Source organism: Etheostoma spectabile, chromosome 12, assembly GCF_008692095.1.
Source record: "Etheostoma spectabile isolate EspeVRDwgs_2016 chromosome 12, UIUC_Espe_1.0, whole genome shotgun sequence".
Classification (NCBI taxonomy): Eukaryota; Metazoa; Chordata; class Actinopteri; order Perciformes; family Percidae; genus Etheostoma; species Etheostoma spectabile.
The window spans coordinates 7,214,791-7,233,218 of record NC_045744.1 but is presented as its reverse complement, the minus strand read 5'-3'; the positions used below and the strand labels follow the sequence as shown (position 1 = coordinate 7,233,218).

General features: G+C 39.3%; 1 protein-coding gene across 7 annotated transcripts in view; it reads left to right on the top strand.

Annotated features, from left to right (window-relative positions):
• Positions 1-18,428, top strand: part of tnr (tenascin R (restrictin, janusin)) — a 190,565-nt gene that overhangs the window by 124,796 nt on the left and 47,341 nt on the right. For 5 of the 7 annotated variants that reach the window (XM_032530649.1, XM_032530652.1, XM_032530650.1 and 2 more), the window contains 11 exons: positions 2,185-2,304; positions 2,440-2,583; positions 3,755-3,870; positions 8,534-8,684; positions 11,760-11,938; positions 12,212-12,302; positions 12,761-12,861; positions 14,318-14,420; positions 15,187-15,276; positions 17,085-17,218; positions 18,162-18,291. In XM_032530649.1, the coding sequence (XP_032386540.1) occupies positions 2,185-2,304; positions 2,440-2,583; positions 3,755-3,870; positions 8,534-8,684; positions 11,760-11,938; positions 12,212-12,302; positions 12,761-12,861; positions 14,318-14,420; positions 15,187-15,276; positions 17,085-17,218; positions 18,162-18,291 (1,359 nt within the window). The remainder of the gene's footprint in view (positions 1-2,184; positions 2,305-2,439; positions 2,584-3,754; positions 3,871-8,533; positions 8,685-11,759; positions 11,939-12,211; positions 12,303-12,760; positions 12,862-14,317; positions 14,421-15,186; positions 15,277-17,084; positions 17,219-18,161; positions 18,292-18,428) is intronic. The other 2 variants (XM_032530653.1, XM_032530656.1) reach the window with 1 other exon arrangement.

Below are 18,428 nucleotides of genomic sequence, written 5' to 3'. Positions count from 1 at the left end.
GAGGAGAACGTGGAGAAATGCCATTACATAGAGTAGCCTGAAGGTAAGTTAGTCCTCTGATGATGCGCTGACCTTCGTTGTCAGGTATTGTTGAAGGGATAAGTTCAGTACATACTGCTGGATCTGCCGATGATAGCATACTGATTAGACCTAATGAGACTTAAAGACCCCAGGCGAGATTCCTGAATAACCTTCAGCAAGTTGCCACATCGAAGCAAACCTTAGAAAAGATACGTGCCTGAGTGAAATGGTTTTACAATTGTGCATTAATTGAGAAAGAAAACATTTATTTGAATTAAGGAGAGAATGTACTTTAATTTAATTAGGACTTAAATATGTAGGTAGTATAACCAGTGTATTTGTAAAGTTCAATGTATGTACTTAAGGAGTTTAAATGTGAGCTAATGTTTCTAATGTTAGGCACACAAGGCAACAACACGTTGAGATGCTCAATGCTTCTCTATGTTATTTAGTAAAAAAGTTTCTCTGACTAACCTTTCAGTGCCAATTTGGGACTTTGCCCTTCACTTTCTATTAGAGTTAATGTCTTTACTTTCAAGCAGCTCGTCTGTTCAGCCTCCTTGCATGACCTCATTCAATCACTCTTCTTCTACTCCGTGGATTATTGCTCCTTCGTTTGATTTGTTATTCACTTCATATACGTGACAAAGCTGAGTCTAATTAATTGAAAAAATCCAGCTAGGGGAATGCTGCAGGATTTGTCCCCAGTGCAGGTTCACTGTTTCGAAATGAGCAAGCTACTGTGCAGTATGCGCCCATCTGTCGAGTGTGTGAGAATGTAGCTGAAACGGCTACTAGAGTGTCCATTGGTTCCCCTGAGGAGGACTCACTGCTGTGTTTTAGAGTCCTGTATCACAGGATGTAGAGATGATGAGGGGGTGAGAGGTTGTTTATCACACTATAACACTCAATTTTCTCCCCTCTCTGTCTCTTTTTTTCTGTTTCATACTCATTTTCTCCTGTTTAACTGCCTTTTTATGATAGTCGTTTACTCTCCTGAGGCCCATCTTGTCTTTTTCTCATCTGTCCCATATCTGTGTATCCATCTCTTCGTTTCTCCAACTCAAACTGTTTGTACCTTCTGTCTCGTCCTCTCTCCTCCTTTATGTCCTTCACCTATCCCCCCCCCCCCCCCCCCCTCCCCCTCCTTCTTGTTTTCTTTTGGCAGTGGCAGCTCTTGTTTATGCCTCCACATTTATATTCAACACCACCTCTCTGGCTTATGGCTTGACGGTCTCCACTTCAGCCCGAGTGAATGACAGTGTATCTCCCTCTGATGTAAACACTCAGCATCTTGTTGCCACAAGCACCGGCTTCTTTTACTGTCCGGAACGCGCATACGTAATGCTGTCTATCATTTTAAAGATTACAGATGCAACGACTAAATGTTTTTAGCAAGCGAAATAATGGCCAAGGTAGCGATGTTCTATGCATTGGCAATAGTGATAATTACCTTTCCAACCTGTGATTCACAGGAGTTGTACCACTGGCAGTTATGTCCCAAACCATGCAGCAATGGTTTGGCTTTTGCAGTAAAATTTTTTAAGGTGATTCAGTTAAAGTTCAGTGTTTTGCCAGGTAGAACACACATCTACAAGTCTTATCAATTATACTTGTCCTTGTGAATGATCTTTTATCTGTGAAGCTCTGTGTTGGATCAGTTGGCAGACAAGATGTCTACACTGAAATTATGAATCATGGAAAACCTTGCCATATAAATTAACAAATACATTTTTGTAGTTTTCCCACTAAACTGTGCAAGGGCTGACCGCAATCTTGTTTCAGTAAATGATCATATCGCGAACCTCGTGAATAAATTGGCAGATACATTTTTTTTAAGCTTCCAGCATATACACTCGCCCACCCATCCAGATCACTTTGCAGGGTAAGTGTGTGTGTGACGAATAAAGTGTGTGTTTTTGTAGCTGGAAGGCTGTGGGACAGCAAAAGAAGGAAAGTGCCAAAGGGAGGACATTTTCAAAATATCGAGATATGTGTTGTGTAACACGATGCAGCCTTAAAATATTGCGATATTATTTATAGGCCACATCGCTCCCAGCTCTACTTGTGACACTACTAAGTTAAATGTTATAATTATCATCGTTATCAACATAAAATAGCAATTGTTTAAACATAATTTGTGTTTTTTCTTTGTCTCAACAGTGGCACCGGCCATGAACGTGAAGATACGAGGCGTGACTGATAACACTGTTGAGGTGGAGTGGGAGGGGTCAGTTGTGATGACAGATTTCTTAGTGACCTACACACCAAGCAGCCCTGGAGGTACGTACAGAGCTGGGCTGGCCTTTCAAGGCAAGAAAGGTCATAATTGAAGTTTCAGTTGATTCAAAATGTCTTGAAAGCATTCACTGCTTTAAAAAAAAAAAAGAAAAATCTTTTTACCTGTCACTCTGTCAGGTGTGCAACTTGAGATAAGGATTCCCGGTAATACCACCACCTGCACTATCTCAGGCCTGGAGGCGGGCATGGAGTACAACATCAACGTGTTCGCTGTCATTAACAACAGTATCAGCGTCCCTGCCAGCATTACTGTTTCGACCTGTAAGTGCAGCCCTGTGGGTCGTTTTCTCATGCTTGCTTCATGGCCAACGGAATATAAATGTAATACCTGACATCACATCTCATACAATCTCATTCAGTGCTGTACATGCAACCTCACATGGACACAGCCGTTCATGCGGATGTACGCACACCCTGTCACTCTCACCTTTCTTTTTTTGCAAAAGCCTCCCCAAGACACTTTTCAGTGTCAACAGAGTGAGAATACCACCTGCTCTTCTGTGCCAACTGGTTGTGATTCCTACCTGTAACACCTGCTTAGTGTCACTCACACTCAAGTACACACACACACACACACACACACACACACACACACACACACAAAACGCCTTCTGAATGTGTACCTCCTGGCCGATTAATGCCAGATTATCGGTTCTGACGGAGAAACGTGCTAGTTGCCTCTATGCTTATCAGGGGTATGCAATCTCTCTGAACCCCTGCATAAGTAATAGCATATTTTCAATGGCAAACAGAATATTGTATCCACTCTACATCAGCTGGTTACAAACTGTGTCTTGCCATTAATTCAGTCTTGCTAAAATTATCCTTCATGTCACAGATAAGTGACTTTAATTTCAGTGATAGCAGAGTTTGGAGTTGTAAAGTCAATTTAGGGCAATGAAGTTTGATGTAACCATTTTTCATATATGATATGATTTGTTGGGTTGCCTTTGCTAAACATAATTACGAAATGTAGTATTTGATTATCTGGAAAGATTTATGATGACACGGCTGCCTGTGAAAAAAGTAATTTTAGCATTTTGCCATATTAAAGTATGAGTCATCTATTTTAACCCGAGTAATTGAAAGGGGTGGGGGGAGGGGGGTTAATATAACCATCATCAGTACTACCAAAAGCATTGCATATATAGGAAGAAATACAGCTGGTTGTTGATCAAAAAGAAATATTTTAAGTATATTATGTATCAAAAACGCAAAATGCACTAATTAATTAATAATCCAAACATTTAGTGCAGGATCAAGGTGATGGAAACAAAGAAAATAAATTAAAGCAGAGAGAACAGAACAGCAAAATGAATGTAAAAAAGAAAAAAGGTTCAGCAGTGGACAACTTCAGCATGAGATGGAGTAGTGATTTATTGGATGTGCGGGTCACTGAAGAAAAATAATATGTCTCCGGCTACCCCTCCAGATCTCTCCAATCCAGGTGGTTTAGTCTTCAAATCTATCACAGAGACGTCGGTGGAGGTCCAGTGGTTACCCTTCTACTATTCCTTCGATGGATGGGAGATCAGCTTCATCCCTAAGGTAGAGTAAAGCTGTGTGAACACTCAGTGTTTGTGGCCGCTGTCAGTCCCAATGTAAGACTACAGCACTATAGCATGCTCAAAGACAGGTGTCCTTGTGTGCGAGACGAACAGAAGGAAAAAAGGCTGACTTTTTTTTTAATGAATCATCAGCAAATGACAGACTTGTCCAATCTCTCACACATGCAAACAGCAGTATTTTTTTTTTTTAATGTTGCTGGTTTTACCAACAAAATATTCTTGATTGAAAATAATTATTTTCAAATCTCCCTAATTCCAATCTCTAAATGACTTTAAATGTATGTGTAGAAACATTAGGACAAATAACTGGATGGATTTAGGTTTTCCTGGGGGTTTTGCTCAACACAAGCGGATTGGCTTAAGCTTATTGGCTATTAGTTGGATGAGCCATTAAACCCTTTTTCCAGAATAACCCTTTCCAAAACCATAGCAAGGCCATGTTCAAAGCCATAAAGTAAAAACCTTTCTTTTTCTAATTCCTGCTGTAAACTCAGGTACTCTCTGCACTCTAATCTCGAGCCCTCTCACAGTAATTGGTTTTCTCTGTTAAGGTGTTCTCAGGGGGAGATGTCCTTTGGTCCGGCCTCAAATCTGATGTTAAGATGCTTTTATTGTGTTTATTTCAAGCCGTTTTAAGGGAAGAACATTTTTGGAATAGAAAAAACAGTAGGGTTCCTAATTTCATTGTATTGCTTTTAGCCTTGCTCTCTCTTTCTACCTAATCTTCCATTTCTCTATTCATCTAGCACTTTCCATCCCTCCACCCTTTCCTCCTAATCTCTTGTTTCTACTTTCCATCCAACACCTCTTGGTCAGAATCACCAGCACTTTTTTCCTCTCTAACCCGAAGGTACCCTCTATCCCTTTCTTTCTCCTTCACCTCTCTCTTCCTCTTCCACCCCTTTCTGTAAGTGTTCCTCCTTCTATCTTTCCTTGCTCGCCCTCCCCCGCTCCAGCCACGGGGGAAATCATATTATGTGTTGGCAGTCCCGCCCCCCTGCGGATTTAATCCAGCAATGGGGATTGTGAATTTTGACAATCTCGTAATGGAAGTAGGCATGAAAGCTTTGGCCTATGCGAACAAACACAGAACTCGCTACTCTGTGAAAAGGAAACGGAGAGAGAGAGAGACAGGGCAAGATTTGAGACCTGCCGTTAACACTGTTAGAAACAGCTACACTATATATCTGACACTCCAATAAAAATATCATACTGCCAGCACATACCTACAATGCCATCTAACATGTTATATTTTTGGCTTTTTTGCAATAAATCGATAAAGCTGTAAAGCAATCACTCAGTCAGTACTGCTGCCAGTATAACTGTACTGGTGTTATCTTAGTTCCAGTAGTATTCCAGTCATATATGAGCAGAAGAAGTATTTTTAGTTATCAGTTTTGATTGATATAATTTATGTGACTTTTTCGAGGACACCATAGCTGTTTCAGTTTCCTGGAAGCTTCCTTTTATATATATTTTTTTGTTTTTATTTTTGGATAAGCTGCTATAGTTTTCCCTCTAAATGGAAATCCTGCACACACAGAAACACACACATGACTCCGCATGTTGATTAGGGTTTCCCTGAATTATCTCAACATTGTGATTCATGTTGAACAGTCAAGCAAATGGTCAAAGATACACACATGATGAGGCTGTGCAAATTTGCAGTATTCTCTTTACATAAAGCATTTGTTGACATTATGTCTACATGAACTCAAAATGATGTCAAATCATGCTTATAACACTGTTCAGATGCACTTTGTGACTTCACTCCTGGGAAGAAAAGACGGTGCCAGGCAATGATCTATCTTTATTGCTCATTTGAGCCTCTGAAGCAGCACCTTGTTGAAGAAATCAGCATCAAATAAGATAAGGTAGACTTTTTTTGTCCCAGTGTAAAATTCGCCTTGTACATTACAATGCATTATAAAACCACAGTAAAAAACTGACAAGAAGACAACAGCATACACATATATGTTAACCTAGGTGGAGTTAAGGGCTTGAATGGACAGGGGGACAAGGACACTGAGGTGCCTGCTCAGGGGAGGCCTGCGGGAGGAGCTGAGACTCCAGGTGGAGAAGGATGAGTTGGATCGGAGATGATAATGATTTGTCCAAAAATCGCCCGAAGACTGACATGTTGATGGAGTCCCATAATCTCCATGGCTGTCTGTATAAATCGTGTGATCTTGGCCTTTGACTGTACTGTCAAGTTATGTATCCAACTGTGGGCCTACCTCAGTCAGCAGATTGTCACACACAGTTATTGTATTTTTTATTTATTTTAGCATCTCACTAGTATCCTTGCCTTTTTTCCTCATTCTCTGTCTGGCAATCTGCTTATCATAGTTTATCAGAGAATAGGTACATGTTTATCCCCGTGTATATTTCAACTATGTGTACTGTAATTAGCTTTAAGCGCGCAGGTGCTTGGCCAAAAATAAAATGGAAACATTTGTGCTTTCTTACTTTTAGAACATTAAAGTTCACAAAAGAACTGATTTAAAAAATCTGATGTTTGATATTCTATTTTGCAGTAAAGTTATAAAGCTATTAATCATTGCTACAATACATCTCAAATCTAATATTATTATATTTTTTTCATGAAATAGTATGAGGATTATTGATATACATATAATTACATGCTGACTAACCTGAAAAAAGTAAATTGCCCTAATAATTCACCAAGAAGCATAAATTGGCAATCAAACAGATAAAAAAGGATTCGTATTAAATTAAAGTGATAAAAATACTTCCACAAGGACGAAAAAAAACGTCTTCAGTCATTCCTCATCTAAGTGACCTTGTCAGCAGATAGAATGATGACTAATTATAAGTGAACTGACACTGGAGATGGGAGTGGATGTACTGTTATGGTGATTCATTCTGTATAATTTCGCTTTTAACAGTGCTATTTTTTAGATTAAGGACCAATTGTTATCGGAACATTACCGCTGTGTGTTACTGCCCTCCCTAGTAATTTAGCCGAGGTGATTAAATGGATTGAATCTCTAATTACAGTTTTGATTCAGGAAAGTAGCAAGCTGTTATATGTTTTATTATGAGCCTTCATAGCGCAGGCTTTTGGGGATCTTGGAGCAGCAGTAGGTATAACATCTGTCTGTCGGCAGGAAGTGTATGTGCAACACTGGCTCTCTAAGAACATCTGGGAATAGCAGAGGCTCCATATGGATGAGTGACAGGCGTTTGGAAATTCACACAGTGCTGCCTCTGCAGAATATGGCCTGAGATATATCCCTGCAGAATACATACGCCACACACTTTGGGGATTTAAGGTGCTAAATAATCCACAAATGTACAAATCAGTCAAAATAAATTACTCAGTAAGTATACAGCAATGTACAGCATAATATATATATTCAAAAGATAATACAGCAGCCTTTGCAATGTAAGATTTCAGGAATGTCTGTAGTAATATCCTACATAGTTGTGAATTCAGGTACGTTTTATGAACCAAAAAAGTCTGCCGACGGTCCCTGGGGCGCCGCCACTGCTGCCTCTCCAGGCTTGTAGCGGCGCACAAGCTCCAAAGCGGATAAGCAAGTTGGGGATTTGAGGTGCTGACAAAACATCCCAATGTTTACATCAGCAAACTGAAGTGCTGCAGTCAGTTAGCAGTGGTACACAAACACTATTTGCAAAGTATAAGAGCTGGCAATAAGAAGTGTGCCGGGTGCATTGTTCAAAAGGGTTGCACTTAGTGTCTTCATTAATTCATAGGTGTGTTTTTGGCGTAACATGCAATAAACCAATCAGAGTGTCATCTCCCATTCCCTTTAAAAGCTAGGCGTGTTTGTACCTTGGCGCATTGCTATTATGATGGCAGATTTGCTGAGCAGGGAGGAGAGATTGTCAGGAGAAATGAAAGCGCGCAAGCAGATCATATCATAATACATTTCACATTGTAATATTTTTATTTTCAATCTTTTGCATGTTTGTGTGCTGCTGCACATCACTGTGCGTGTAACAGGAATAGTGTGCTTGTGCATTTTATGAATGCACTGTTAAAATAGTAATAAAATGCTGCATTATTGACTTCAGACCAGGTTTTTGTTAGTCAATGGTGTGCACTTTCCGCTGCCTCAAGATAGCAATATGCCAAGAATTCATCTGAACAAACCTCCCTGTAAGACCAGCATGCCCATTGCCGCAGGTGCATTTGCTATTTACACGACGTGGGCGCTGGGCGGGAAATTGACAATTGCGTTGGCCTTAAGCTAGCAAAGACACTTGCGTTAGGCAAGATAGGGCCCCAACAGTGTGATGTTCACATCCAAAACACAAGATTCACTCTCAGTGGTGTCTGTGACATCAAATCGCTCTGAAAGGGATCCCAACGAGCTAATTCGCCCCTGCCATTGTTTTTATAGTTGTGATGTGGACTCCGCCATCCACTTGAGTTAGAACGATTTTTAAATCAAAATATTTATAGTTATCGTCATAGTTATCGTTGTTGGTGTGGGCGGCCCTTTACTGGTGGGGATAGTTTTTTATCTGCCAGATCCCTTATCTCCACTGAGAGAAGAAGTTAAAGCCAAACAGTAGCTGGCATTTACTCAAAATTGCAAACAGTTTTTGCTATTCATCTCATCACTCACCTCATACCTTCTGTATTTTCCCAGGACAATGATGGAGGGATGACTGCACAGCTGCCCAGCACCATCACTTACTTTTTGCAGACTGGTTTGAGACCAGGGGAGGAGTATACCATTAACCTGGTGGCACTCCGAGACCAGGGTCGAAGCCAGCCAGTCACTGCCACTGTCACAACATGTACGTATAAATATAAACTATAAAGATAAACCTAGACATGATAAAAATGAAATTACATTCACCTCTCTGTCAGATTAAAGGAAGTTTGTGAATTAGATTGCTTCCTATTTTTATACAAATGAAGCTTGTGTGCAGAGACAGATCCATAATGTCCTATGTATTACTGTTATGGCATTGCCAAAATATATCATTAATGTCCCTAAAAACCTATTTTCTCATTCATTTTTTTTTATTTTTTTACATTTCTGCCTAAGCGAGAAACTCTTTTGGCTGTTTCACTTGACATGTTTAGGTAACACTTTACTTGAAGGTTTCTTGTCATAAACGTTTATGACTTGTTTATAATGTGTATGACACGTTCATGACAGTGTCATGTCACTCTTATGTAGATACCTTCAAGTAAAGTGTAACCCATATTTCTGTATTTGTGTTTTTGTCTGTTATCTTCTCACTGGGTCTAAGTGGGTGTTCAGTTTGACAACGGTGACTCAGTAGATCAGAATACAAAAGATCAGATTATGAAACATTCCCTTAATAAATGAGAAAAAAACATTTTTAAATGATATTTTGCTGATGTAAATCTCACTCTCTGTCATGGCAGTGTGGGCAGTGTGTTTAGAGCAACGATGTTTGGCTTCCCTCGGTGAAGCCAGTGCACTGAGCTCCCTGTGGAGCAGAGAGGCGAAGGTCTGCTGAGATCTGCCAGATGAAGCAAAATGCGTTGTTTGAAATCTGCAAAGTATCCCTTTAAGATTTGAAACCAAGTTTTCAGGGGGTGGAACATAAGTTAAGTTATGTGTTGCCTGAGGAATAACAATACAACCAACTAGTCACTGCCATTTCTAAACATATGCATATAAAACACCATAAAATGGTAATTTTATATTTATAATACATGAGAGCAGCACAGCTACATTTTTCAAGCTAAGTCAGTAAGTCGATTAAACCCAATGTGACATCTTAAAGTTCCTTGTTTTGTCCAAACAATAGTCTAAAACCCAAATATGTTTAATTAATAATGATTAAATAAATGAGAAAAACTGCAGGTATTCCTATTAGAGAAGCTGCAAGAAGAAATGTTTGGCAATTTTGCTTGATAAAAGGCTAAAATGATTAATAGAGTGTTGTAACTGTCAGCACTTCAATGTTCTTTTTTGCAGTCCCAAAAAAAATCAACCTTTCACTTTCGTAACAAATGTTGCATAGTATTCCCTGCACACACACACACTCACACACACACACACACACACACCACACCCGGCATATTTGTTGGTCTGCCACCATTAATGTCCCTGATGTAAACCCCACTGAGGCATTGCCCCCGCTCCTCACCTAGCTGACGCTATTACTTGACAGCTGTAATAGATCCAATTCAAACCTCGTCCATAACAATTCAAACTCTGATGTGTGCAGTCAAAACACCATCAATTTCCTGTCAATTCTTTGTTCATTTCGTGGGTTGTAATTGAGTATAGATTAATAATTCATGGCACCCTGTCATTAATTTTTCACGGCGGCCCACTGCAGGACAACTTATTGGATAAAGAAAGAGGAAAAGACAAATTTAAAGTTACTCAATTATTCATAACAAAGATTTATCCTTACTCTGAGACGAGTGAGCGTTATTAGGAGTCGGAGGAAAACCAGAAGGAAAGGACAGCTGATGTGGGAACAGGATCTCAGCAACTGTCTTCCACAGAATGTCTTCTAGGATGAGACCCAGGGGGCCAATTTCTTATATATCAACAATCGGGGTGGACCGGTAAAATGTCAAGCCTGAGTCTGAGACTTATTTAGACCTCAAAAGCTTCAAGAAAGACTTAAGTATGGTCCAGTATTGCTTAGTGTGTGAAATTTGTTGTTTCCCCCGGGGCCACCAATAGAGAATAATTGTGCTTTCACAGCATAGTATGGTGCTTTAAATTTAAAACGTGTTTTGAACTAAACATTGTGTCTTGTGCTATTTGGGTTGCTTCATCAACATCAAATTATGTTGTCCCCTTTTTCAAACTTATTTGGATAAGTCAAAATCAAATGTATTGTCAGAAACTGTGTATAAATGCCATTTGCTATTTAAGTTTTAGCTTAAATGAGCCCCATTTAACTGCCGTAGAAATCATCAAGAAAAGTGTTGAAGTAATAGATGTCACACCATAGCTTTTGTGAAGAGATAATTAACAGTATAATAAAATAGATTGCCTGTTATCACGTTATCTTACACCCCATTACATTTTTTTGAATTGACATCGACAATGAGAACATGTTGAGTTTTCTGTGGCACCAAGTACACTCATGAATGAGTCACCCTCTGCTTGGACATGGTGTTTGTAACGGCCAATCCGTAGCTAGCTCCGAAGTCCAATAACAAAGCACCACTCCGGTTCAGATTGGGCTCAGAATCACCACCTTACTGTGGTGGAGGGCTTTATGTGTCCCTGTGATCCTGGTGCTTTGCTGTTCTAAAATGGGTTTTCCTCATCACGGGTAATGTGTTTTCAGGTCTTCACACCGAATAAGTGTTGTTTTTCAGCAGTCAACATGGACAGACTTTAATCACGGCTTATGTTTTACACCTCGCACAGATAAAGCCTTTTGTCTCAGCGTGTTTCAGGTCTGATAAGCTTTACATGCTTGGCTGTCAGAGAACAGCTTTTTTTCTGATAACTAATCCAGATCTATCACTGCATAAGCTCGGGCTGTATTAACATGAACTGTCTTTTCATATTTCATATTCATCCTTTCATTATACGTATTCCATTTTAGCTTTCCTGTTCATAATAAAAGTAATTCATAATTTCATAATTAAGTTGTATTGACCAATTAATACATTGAGAAACACATCAGCAGGTTCTTACAATAAAAATATTTGTAAGTTGCATCTCTACTAAGAGCGAGTTATAAAAAAAAAAGAGTTTTGGTATCCAACTAAAAATAAGGTGTTAAATTGAGTCAAGTCAAACAATACCTAGATCAAGTCAAAACGTGCAGCAATAGATGACAAGGTGGACAAAGTGACCACACACAGCAAAAGGACTCTCAATAATTCTTTCTTTCTTTCTTTCTTTTGTTTTTCAGTGATTGATGGCCCCACTCAGCTGATTGTGCGGGACGTGTCAGACACCGTAGCGTTTGTGGAGTGGACACCACCCAAAGCAAAGATTGATCAGATCGTGTTACGTTACGGCCTGGTGGGAGGAGAGGGTCCACGGACCACCTTCCGCCTCCAGCCCACACTCAGCCAGTACTCCCTGCAGGTGTGTGGTGGGTGGGTGGGTGTGAATGTGTGTGTGTGTGTGGGTGTGCGTGTAATTGATCACGTTGTGGTGTCACAGACCTGATCATACAGGCACATAATGTGGACTCACCTACTATCTGGGGTGTCACGCTTGTTAAATTATCTAATCACACAGTCTGCCCGCTATCTGTGTCTGGAGATTAAACCAAGACAAACAAAAGAAATCCATGCAAAGAGATTAAACAGACTAAACTGTCCTTGTGTTGTTGTTGTTGTTGTTTTTGTTTCACAGGTTTTGCGTCCTGGCTCGCGTTACGAGGTGTCTGTGAGCGGAGTGAGAAAAGGAAATGAAAGCGGATCCATTTCCACCGAATTTACTACCGGTGAGGTCTGACGGCAAGCAAATGTGGTGATAGTGTTGTGTTTGATCCTGTGCCTGACTCTGAGGATAGGACAGTTGATGACATAAGGCCTAAAGTAAAGCAAACTTAATATTGAAATGTTGAATATTGTAGTGAACATCTATTCGAGGGAATTATTACACTTAAAAAACAAGTTAAAGAGTACATTATTTGTGAAACAACAATTATAGAACTTCATCATAACAACAGTACTTTCAGCTACATTGAAGGTAAAAGGTATGCATATGATTTCTGAGTAACTATTTCAAATGAAATAAAATCTTGCTAAAATTGGTAACACTATATCAATCATTGTAAATAAACAGCTAAAGTAATTAACAGTTGGACACTAACTGTATCTTTGTCTGATGATGTTTAAACCACTGATGTTTGCTTTTCACAATCTTGCGAATTGGTCTCAGTTTCCCCAACATTGTCAGCTTTATCGTTCTTCTCAGAGATCGATGCCCCCAAGAACCTGCGGCTTTTGTCCAAGACCTCCACCACCCTGGAGCTTGAATGGGAAAACAGTGAGGCCGAGGTAATTAGACATGGCAAAAAAATAGCATTCGGAGTAAAAAATTGTATGATTTGTTTTTTAGACGATTTAAATGGTTAACAGGTGGGGTATAATTTTTTTCGGACAACACAACAAAGTTTGGTCATTTTAATGTCAGTTCAGCGTCTTTTTTATTTTTTTATTTTTTTTAAATACTGCCTGTATTGTGCAGTTTACAGTCTGGATCTGGGTAACATGATGATGAACATTTGCAAGTAATATGAATCTATCGGTGCTGAAAAGTAACAGTACATTTATTAAAGATGTGTACCTTTGTAGAGTTTTATGTTGTACTTTATTTTATTATTTGTGAAATTTATATAGTTCTACTCCACTAACAATTTTAGTCACTTTACCAAAACCATAAAGGGCATAACTTATGATGCAATGTAATAGATCAAACAAAGAGCTAAATTGAATCATTCAATAATAATCCAATAACGTATATGAGATAAAACACTCTAGAAGGGCTCAAAATAACTACTTTTACTTTTGATTATTTAAGTACAGTTTGCTGAATATACCTCTGTACTTTTACTTGAGTAGATATTCTGAAATCTTCTTCCACCACTGGAAGATATTTATGCTTAACATACTGACAAGATTCTCCTTCTGTGAAAACCTTTGTCGCTTGTGTTTTGTTGTTTATATAATTGTTTATTTTTTAAATAAATGAAGTGGACTATCCTAAAATACTTTTTAGCTTCTACTGGCTCTCTGCACAACCTGTAGGTGCCCCTTAGATCTCTAAAGTACATAATAATTATGTTATTGTAAAAATAACAACTAATTTGCTCTTAATCCCCGGACCTTCTCCACCCTGCCTTGACCCTTCCTGCGCACTTATACTAAAGCGGATTTTTATTCCTCCCATTTTTTAAAACTTTGTCTTGTTGTGTTAAGCACTTTATCATCACACACAGGTGTGTCTACATTTTGTCAGCTTGGTAAATGACAAAACCGGAAATATAGCGAACACATTCACTGAGTTTAAGTGGTCACTTAAAGTTTTATTCTGAATGACAAAGTAGTAAATCAATGCCGATAGATAGTTAGATAGATAGATAGATAGATAGATAGATAGATAGATAGATAGATAGATAGATAGATAGATAGATAGATAGATATAGATAGATAGATAGATAGATAGATAGATAGATAGATAGATAGATAGATAGATAGATAGTAGATAGATAGATTGATTGATTGATAGATAGATAGATAGATAGATAGATAGATAGATAGATAGATATGATTGATAGATAGATAGATAGATAGATAGACAGATACTGTATTAATCTTGAGGGGAATTTTTGAGGGGAAGCTACTTTCAGTGGTCGCTTAACGCCTTGTATTTCCTTCATTTTGTTCAAGCCATACACAAATGTTTTCTTCAGTTTAGTGTTGCAAATGATTAAATATATATATTTCAATTTAGGTGGAGGGCTACCAGGTGGTGTACAGCACTTTAGCAGGAGACCAGTATGATAAAGTCATTGTACCACGCAATGAGGGAGCCACCACTAAGACCTCCCTCACAGGTAAGTGAGAAGTGATGTGTTTGTTTTTCCTTTATTCATTTATCCATTTGTTCTGTTGGCAATTTTTAGTGAAGTATTTGCTGTACTGTATCATCCAATCTTTAGTTTCTGTGCAGTGTTTTTCCTTATGCCTTTAGTATTAGCGCAGTGCATTCAATGTGTACTGACGAAGCTGGGAAGGACCTGTGTGTGTTTAACATGACAGGATTATCTCCAGAGCTAACACTTGGCTGACGGGGCTACTGATTGTATCTGTAGAAATGCGTGTTGTCCTGCGGGCGTACTGAAAGGCTGTCAGTAAGGAGCGGTCAGCCGGAATGTTTTTTTTTCTTCTGAAAGGCCACAGTGTTGGAAAGGGCACGGCCGGCAAAAGCATAGAGGGAAAAGGTCCTTGTGTTATTCTGATGGGCCAGTGCAATCAATGCTGCCTCCACCCTCAGTCCTTCTCTGTCACTCTCATTTTCTCTCTATTAAGAGAACTGTCACGTTCTCGCTCATTTGCATTCCTCATCATCGTATTTCTTTAGCTTGAGAAATCCATGTACTGAATTTTTTTTTTTTTCTGAAATTATACTGATGTACATGTCATTTTTTTCAGGACCCCATCACCGATGTAGAGCTAATTTGGCTGTTATGAAAAAACCAAACTCCCTCTAATTGACATGCATGTGAGAATTAGAGTGTGAAACAAGCCTCTGTGATCTTTTGTCCTGCTATATTGTCTGTTAAATTAGTAACACATTCCTTCTCTGTCTTTGTGCCTCAGACCTGCTGCCAGGCACAGAGTACGGCATCGGCATTTCTGCTATGAAAGGTAGCAACCAGAGTACACCAGCAACAATGAACGCCAGGACGGGTGGGTGAATTACTGTTAATACTCCACTAATGCATGTAAGACACACTAAGTGAATCCCAGCTGCGTGGTACTAGAGGACCTGGCTTCACAGCAGGCTGGTTGGCATGGTTTTGTTTTTATACATGTGATTGGATATTGTTAGTGCTGCGTGGAAAAGCGCTTTTTTTCCAACCATTTTAGTGAAATAACAACAAATCAGGTTTGTGCAAGACTTGTGCTATTTTAGGGAGATGTTTTATGTTGTCAGCTGGGTTCAAAGTTCCCATTAAAGCATTTTAAAGCTGTAATAAAGCATGCCATTAATTGCTTTTTATTGTATTTTGAGGTGCTTTGGCAGAAAGTCAAAAAAGTCCCCATTAAATCTTCTGCTTGGAATGTAAGTGCACAGAGGTGCTTCGCTAATCTTTCCCATCACTTTCTCTGTCAAGCACATCTTTCCTCCAGTTGCAATCATTTTAATGGCTGAAAGTATTTTGCAATTTGCTAAATTAGGCCTCCATTTGCTTTTCGAACAAGCACTTTCTATCCCACTGTTTTGCGCACTCTTTATGAACTTTAAAAAATGCACTACAGCTATCACATCTTTCTCAAATAGCTTTAAATAATCTGACAACAACTCCTGTCTGCCGGGTTCACAGCTGTGCTCATGTTACTATATGTGTGAGGTGCCGAAAGCATAATTTCCAATAATATTCTTACTTTCCCCCAACAACATCTATTTGACAAGAAGCTCAGAAACATTGAGGCTTGCAGTTGAGGAGTTTATGAGAATTAAGCATTGATAATCCGGTGGACAAGGTGGGTCATTGCTGCAGGAAAGAAAAAGACAAAAATAAGAACAAAAAGAATACAAAAAGATGAAATACAGAATATGGGGTGATTATGTTAATTCATATGTCCTGGAAGCTGACTGTTGCATGTTAATTAGCAATGGTCCTGTTTTTGATGTCATTGACTTGCCAAAGAAGAGGATATACAGTAGATAAGAATACAGAAGACATTTTTTTTCTGCTAAAATGTTGGAAATGTAAATATTGAGCAGATCTCTGCATTTTCACCAAATGGCTGATTTGACTCATCCTTTCTTATAGTACAATGGACAACTGCATATGACTTTGAAAAAAACTTTGGTGTTGTTTTTAATTGAGCATCTGTCAAAATGGTGCGTGAGTGACGCCAGATGACATTTAAAAAAAAAACTATAGGTGAAATACTTTTGTGCCAGTGCAACAACTCGATATACTTGAACTAACATGGGATATTTGTTAGAAGGAGAGTAAGTCCTTATTCTATTATCTGAGTATACCTTTGGGGTATCCAACCAAAGGTAGGCAAATACAATTTGAACGTGTCATTATAAAAAATGCATTGACAGTTTTTTCTTCAATGGTGGCATTTTGACTCAGGTGTTTTATAGTCAATTTGCAACTGTAGACATGAAAAAACCTTGGATGTAGAAGTGATAATTAATCATAATTCACACACTTAAAATGGTCTTGAGTGACACAAGTGCACATAAAAAAAAACATACCAATAAGGTAAATATCATAAGGCTAATGTCCTGTGCACTACGCTCTGTCTACGCTTGACTCAAGTCATGGGACATTTGTCATAGAAGGAGTAGTAAGGTCCCTTAAATGTCATAATTATCATGAGTAAAGCCCTGTTGGTGGGAACATCCAGGTAGGTAAGTACCAGTGTTAACGTGCTCATGCTTATTAATGCTGCGTATTCCTTTTTACAATTTTGTTAAATATATTTAAACAGGTGCCGTGTGGTTTACTAAAATCTTGTTTCCTCTATGTTAGGTCTGGATGTGCCCATGGATCTAACTGTGACGGCTTCTACAGACAACACCATCTCTCTGGTGTGGGGCGTGGTCCAGGGCCCCATCGACCATTACAAGATCACCTATACATCCTCCTCTGGCGTTGCTACTGAGGTAAAGAATGGACAGATAAACACTATATGGATAACAGATACAAATATGACCATGGCGTATAAATTACCATGCAGGTGTATACTGTACACCTATGTCCCTACACTCCATCTGGCACTGGAGGTTGGACCCAAAAGTAGACTTGACACAGGAAATACGTTTAAGTGATTTAATAAAGATAAATGTAAACCGTGAATAGAGCCAGGGGCAAGGGGGTGTTGTGTCCAGGGGATCCAGTGGTGGGTGCAGTGCGTCCTCCAAAGCATTCCCAGTGAATTAGTGTCTCTTGTTTACTGTTGACCATGTGGTAATGGCGTCCTCCAGAGTCCAACAAACAATTCCAACACGTGGCAAACTTCCTTGAATCCAGAGAGAAGCAGGCAAGCAAGTGAGCAGGCAGGGGTAACAGGACGTGTTCGCACTGTTGCTTGCTCTGGAGGAAACTACTGGAACTGTTGGGTCCTTGTGGATTCTGGAGTGTGGTCTAGACCTGCTCTATCTGTAAAGTGTCTTGAGATAACTCTTGTTGTGATTTGATACTATAAATAAAATTGAATTGAATTGAATTGAGCACAAGACAGCGAGGCAGACTGAAACAGGAGAAAACACAGATCCCATTAGATAAACAAGCTAGAACACCAGGAAACAGATTTACAAAGGGAGCTAGGATCTACAACTGTACCACGCTAGTAGACTGAATCATCTGGTGACGAGTGGATCACAGAGTCGGCCTTATGTACTGCTGGGGAAGATCAGGGAATGAGCTCTACCTGGCACAGCCTGTAAACTAAGCCACACCCACAACTCACAGAAATCAGCGCAGGAGGGAGAAACATGTGGTATCACAAACAGGAAAACATTCAATGCACAAAAACAAGGAGAGGGAGGGGCATCCATGATGGCATCATGACAGAATTTGTGCTTAACTGTGTGCTCTTTTTTCCAGCTGACGGTGCCTAAAGATGTAACCACCACCACTCTGATGGACCTCGAGCCTGGGACTGAGTACACCATCACTGTGGCAGCAAGAAGAGGAAGGCAACAGAGCAATGCAGCAACCATAGATGCCTTCACAGGTAGAGAGAATAGTCACGTTTTGTATACTCTTAGCGGGTAAACAGTGTTATTCTTGTACAGCACAATTGTTTTGCTTGACTTTTTTATTCGCTACAGTCAGATATAAAAACTTTTGTAGAGTTTTAAGGTTGCAGTA